The sequence below is a fragment of the Pimephales promelas genome, chromosome 7, assembly GCF_988280905.1.
Source record: "Pimephales promelas chromosome 7, fPimPro1.hap1.1, whole genome shotgun sequence".
Classification (NCBI taxonomy): Eukaryota; Metazoa; Chordata; class Actinopteri; order Cypriniformes; family Leuciscidae; genus Pimephales; species Pimephales promelas.
The window spans coordinates 24944122-24950123 of NC_142775.1; the positions used below are offsets into that span (position 1 = coordinate 24944122).

Consider the following 6002-nt stretch of genomic DNA (forward strand, 5'->3'; position numbering starts at 1 on the left):
GCACTCAGCTGAAAATTGCATATAATGTGACACAATCCAAACGCAATTGCAAAATAATATATATTTATATATATTACAAAATAATAATATTTTATACAAAATAATTATATACAGCACACACAAATATATTATGTAAACACAGACTTTTATTTTGGATGCGATTAATCGCAATTAATTTTTGCACAGCCCTAATATATATATATATATATATAAATAAATGTGACTTGACTTGGCAAAGGGGCTTTTCTTGCATTCTATATGGGCTGCCAGGTTGAAGTTGACCTTTATTTGTTCACCTTTTTTCCCCTTCATTTGTTTTTGCTGACAGAAAGCTCTTTAAAGCTATAAGTGCTGACCATTGGGATGTATTTTGCTTGGAGTGTGTTGTCAGCAAATTTCCATACAAACAAACCACTTGATTATAGTAAATCTACCATCAGAGATTCCCAGGTGGCTTGTTTGAAATGGTTTGTAGTGGAAAGGGAATACACATCTACATAACCATACATGGAGGACAAGGCATGGTGTTGGTGAAGGATGATTGTTGGAAAAATTTGAAAATTGAGAAAAATCAGTTTTATTATGTTATTTCAAAGGTACCCTTGGTAAATTTTGTCCCTTTAGGCGTTAAAACATGAAACTGCTTTGAAACATAGTTCTCTCTCATCTGTCTCTCATTTGTCGCGCTCCTTCTTACTCGCTCTAGATTCTGGTAGATTTTAACTAATTTGTGGGCATCAGGGAGCCCTTATCAATATGCGGGAGACTCCCAAAACGTCTGATAGCGAAGGGATTAATGAAGATGCCAAAGACAAAACACTCCAAGGTGTGGCTGCATTTCACGCGTAAAATTACGCGTCAGAGTAAGTGTGGCAATTGTCTGAAGCCCATATAATCACACCAATTCATTGAAATGATATCCAGGCGATAGCATAGAGTGGAGCTTAACTCTATTCTTCATTGATGGGTAGAGTAGTGGGAGTGGCCTGCTGAGCATTGCAATGCACTATGGGGATTGTTGTCTACAATCAAATTTTTTGCCTTTTATCTGCCAAGAAGGACCAAAATTAGAAATGTATGATACTATTGCACTACATATATGACCCACTTTCAGTATAACTCAATACACTTTCAGTGCTTATGGATGACTCAAAAAGACCTATTCCTCTGTTTGGTGTTTGTTTAAAACAGGTGATTCCCCGGAGGTTTACAAATTGAGTGTGCTCCCTGTCAAACTTTCACATCCAGCGTGCTCTGTGTGTTAAAATTGTGCCACATCATTTGGATTCTGCCCGTGGAGCTGCTGCCACTCTCTGCTTTAGTGACAAATAGGACATCTCTCTACATGAGACTTGAGTGGCATTAGGGCTACGGTGCGAGAGTCACGCTTGATAAACCCTGGTAAGAGGTGGTCATTTTAAATCCCTGACACTCTGTCGGCCATCACTGATTAAAGAATGATTGATTGTCACTCACACGCTCATCACATGCTTGCACAGAGACCTCATGTGAATTCCTGTATTAAAATTCCAAAATCCCTCTGACTTGAAAGTACGGTTTTATTTAATCCAATAATGTCAATGCTTCATAACAAAAACTCTTTTGATTGAGTGATCATGTGCCTCATTTTGAGAAAAGCTGATGCAACAGAAAGATGCAGATACATTAATTCGAGAAAAGAATGTTTCTTTATGAAGCTTACTTCCATTTGACTAACACATTGATGATGACAATTAATTCTAGATTATTTATGTTTTCATTTAAATAAAGTCTTGGTGAGTGTAAGAGACCACACAGCTGCAGACTTCTATGAGGCAATGCCATTATAGTCTTAAAAAAAAAAAAAGAGAGATTTGTTGCATGCAGATACGTTTTCACGGACTTTGGACTATTCTGCAAAGTCTTCTTTCATTTTAAACTCTTGTAATTTGTCTACAGCAGAATCACTTTGGAGTAAGTCAGCTGGAAATTGCACCACATGAGGCAAATCCTTTTTATAATTATTCTTACATTCTGCATCAATTTTCTAGTTTCTACTCAATCTTGTAGTTTAAATTACATATGAAGAATGTACGCCTATAAAATAACTGGGTATCTGCTTCATATCAAACTGTGATTTTGCTTCTGCTATAGATGAAAAAATCCCTGCCACTTCTTCATTCACCAGTTTTGGCAATAACAATGTTATAATATTTCTTATGCTCGAACCAGCTATTATGGCACACCCTAACTGTGCAAAGGACGCCAGTCTGTCTTTAGTCCATATTAAAAAGTAGCTAGCCAGTCAAAACAGTCGACACAAAACTACGGGCTCACAATACAACTAAGATTAGCGGAAGTGGCTTACCGGAAATCAAACACATTATATTTAAAAAATGGCAGTGCCCGCTCCTGCGTGAAAAATAAGGTGATTATCCTCATGCTTACTTTCACCTTACAAATCCAAACACTGTTGATCTAACATGGGTTGAGCCTAATTCATTAAAAGCAGATTACTAAAAAAAAACTTTCCACATCTCCCCTTGATCTACATTCAGAGTTAATTACCTGCTGTGTTTGTTCACTCCTTAGTGGCCACTGACTCATGTGAAATTAGATAAAGATATTGTTCAGGAGAGAGAAACTGTTCATTGTGATCACTGACAGTTTTATTGTGGAGTGCTTGGCTGCACTGCATTATTGGTCTCAAAGGACAGATCATGATCAAGCCAAATGTGCTCTTCAGCTGTTTCATATCAGGTGTGAAAATATTTTCTCTTCATAAAAAAAAACAAAAACATACATTTTATTTTTATATATATTTTTTTTATTAACCAATCTTGAAAAGCAGCTAGAGACCATCATACTTTAATTCTTTGCATTCCAAAGAAGACTGAATGAGAGACTGCAGTATTTCCTGTTTCCCAAGTTATTTGGAGTTTAAATGATTTACTGAGAGTTAGGACCCAGAGGGTATAATTATAGAGTTTTATTGGATTGTCACTGGGAAGAGATAAGGCAGATAATTAGATAAAATGCCAAAATTGTCCTTCAAGCTACAGTATTTAACCAGGGGTTTATAAGATAAAGACGTCTTCATCAGCCATCTCTGCATAATTAGCTTCAAATACAGAGAGAAATGTCAGTCACCCCGGCAATTATTCAACAGATATATTTTTTTTTTTTTTTTTTTAGACAATTACATTTTCGGAATTCGCAAAAATAGGACCAGTTACTGTATCTTCCTCTGTTTGATATACAGACATATAAAACAAAAACAAAAAACAATGACATTTATCAATATCTGCAATAAATGCCTCTACCATTTTAAAGGTTAAATTAAATGATTAAAGGATTTGAGAATCTGAAGACATCAGCCATAAAAACAGAAACAAATATGCCCAGCCAAGTGCAATGCATTTTATACTTTGCTATATATTCAATAATGGCTGCACACTATTGAATTTGCAAACTCCTGAGGAAGTAGGTGAACATTTTGATCGTAGATTATTCTTAATAATGAGTCCGTGTATAGTAGTGGTTAACAGAATATTCCATTGTAAAATATGTGAATCTTCATGAGTGATGAGTTGTCTGGAATAGCTCAAAACAAACATGTAAGACATGCTATGCATTTTGTCATGCTATAGTAGACTGAACATCTTTAAACATACATTATTATTGAGCTTTAATGGTTCTCTAAACTGTCTTCCTCGATTTAAATAAAGCCACACAGGCTATATCACTGGAAGTTCAGCAAAACACGTTGCCCCCCCCCCCACCCACCCACCCACACACACACACACACACACACACACAAACACAGGTAATGAGGCATAAAGCAGGTGTAGTGAATGCAAATTTTTCTCTCTTTGAAGGGGTAGTCATGGATTTCAATATACATTTCAATCAAATTGAATGGTTAGATTGAATTCAGAGTTTACCATGTACAGGATCTGATACACAGTAAATGTTCCATAAAAGACACTTTGCAGATGCAAATAAAAGGGGTGTCAGCCCTTTCCTGGCAATCCTGACCAATCAGAGAGAAGCACAGAAGTATTTTCCAAGATATGTAAACATATGCTGCAATTGTAGGACATGTCACATACATTTTTTTTTAATTCAGTGGTTGTTCATTGAAAATGTTATTTCATTTAATTAAAATAGAAGGTTACTTATCACAATATATTTATGCACAAAATTAAAAACAACAACATTTTTCTAGTGTTACAATTAATGGTTACCACTGTAGGTTATAATAACTGCTCTTAATCTTGACAATTAACAGATAAACTGTAGATTTTTAAACTACTTTAATTTAAAGCAGACAGATATGGGAATATTATATAAAAATTATATATATATATATATATATATATATATATATATATATATATATATATATATATATATATATATATATATAGCACAAAAAACCCCAGACATTTAAATGAAATCTGTTACAACAATATTTTCACACATCTATTATTTTTTACCTTCTTAGCATATGAATATAAAATAGAGTCTACATGCTTGAAGCATATATTTGTTTACATCAGATATAATAATATAATGATATCAAAATATCAATATGATGACATTAAACAGCAAGAATCCTAACACAAGGCATTCATCTTTATTCTCTTGAGTTTTTTAAACACACTTACAATTCCATGGCGAAACACAGACTGGGAGAATCCAAAACAAAGTATATTTCCTAAGCTGGATGCTGAGCAAAAGGACATTGTGATAAATCTATGAGGATCCACCATTTCGAAGAGGTCTGTTAAGTACAAGACAGAAACTGCAACAGTCCACAGGCTGCTGGGTAGGAACAGGGCGGCCTGTGCCATGCCTGTTACTGTGACCCGCATCTGGCTCTTCTGCTGGGGCTGGGAAAAAGATTCACTACTCTGTCCCATCTTCTTCATATGTTCACGCAGATAAACAAAGGTTTTGCCCCAAGAGACTAATAACGTGATCATTGGACAGGTGCAATATAGCAAATACAAAAAGTTTGCCAAATTAAATAAAAACAGGTCTGCCTCTAAGCTTTCTGCTGGTGATGTTGTGTTCAGTTCATGTGAGGTAAAATTCTCTGGGACGGGCTCAAGCAAAAAATATGTTACTGTTCCCAAAGACAGCGAAAACAGAAGCACTATCTGATTCAGAACGAAGCCGACGTATAAAATGGCTCTAATATTCCTCTTAATCCAGATAAAGATGGCACGATGTTGGGGAACAATCGACATGTGGTAGAAAATGCTGATCCAGGCATTGCATGAGAAGTTGCCGCAGAAAAATTGATAAAAAAAAGCTCTGCATAGCGTTTGAAGCCAGAAAGGTGATTCAAAAAAAAGCATGATAATGGTAATTGCAGTGACCAGTTGTTGAAATGTTGAATTGATTAACACAACAATTAACAAGAAGCGCAGTGGATTGCGAAGCGTCACTCCAGAGACTGGCCGCAGTAGGCAAAAAAAGAAGATGATGTTGAAAACGGTGGCTGTGAGGCAAAGGGGACTGGAGATCAAAACAAATAGCCATGGCTCCATCTTCAGTGTTGCCTCCAATCAGTTGTGTGCAGCAAATGTCCTGCTCTTCCTGATACACATAGGCTTTTATTACGACATCACATTGCCAATAAATAAGGTGAAAGTAAAATAGGTTGGTAAATTTAATGTGGCTCAACGGCCAGCCATAAGCAAATCATACTCATTCTTACATGGATTAAAACAGAAGCTCTTCTTGAAGAGTTATGTAATCAGCACAGCTGTAAAAAGATAGTTTTAACTCTTCATACTTTACAAACTTTATATATACATAAAACTGGGTTTCACTTTATTTTGATGGTCCCTTCAACACATTCTGTTGACTATAAGTTATGTTGCTCCTACATGACTACAAACTTTCATTAGAGATGTATTAGACTATTAGTAGACTGTTATGGTTAGAATAAGTTAGCATGTACTTACAGTTAATTCATTATAGTCAGAATGTCTGTTGGAGGACCCACACAT

At 35.6% G+C, this 6002-nt stretch overlaps 1 protein-coding gene across 1 annotated transcript; it reads right to left on the minus strand.

Moving 5' to 3' along the window:
• Positions 1 to 4598: 4598 nt before the first annotated feature.
• Positions 4599 to 5537, minus strand: tas2r203 (taste receptor, type 2, member 203). Its single transcript, XM_039656002.2, has one exon. It carries the CDS (start codon positions 5535 to 5537, stop codon positions 4599 to 4601), a length of 939 nt encoding a protein of 312 aa, XP_039511936.2.
• Between the last annotated feature and the right edge of the window lie 465 nt (positions 5538 to 6002).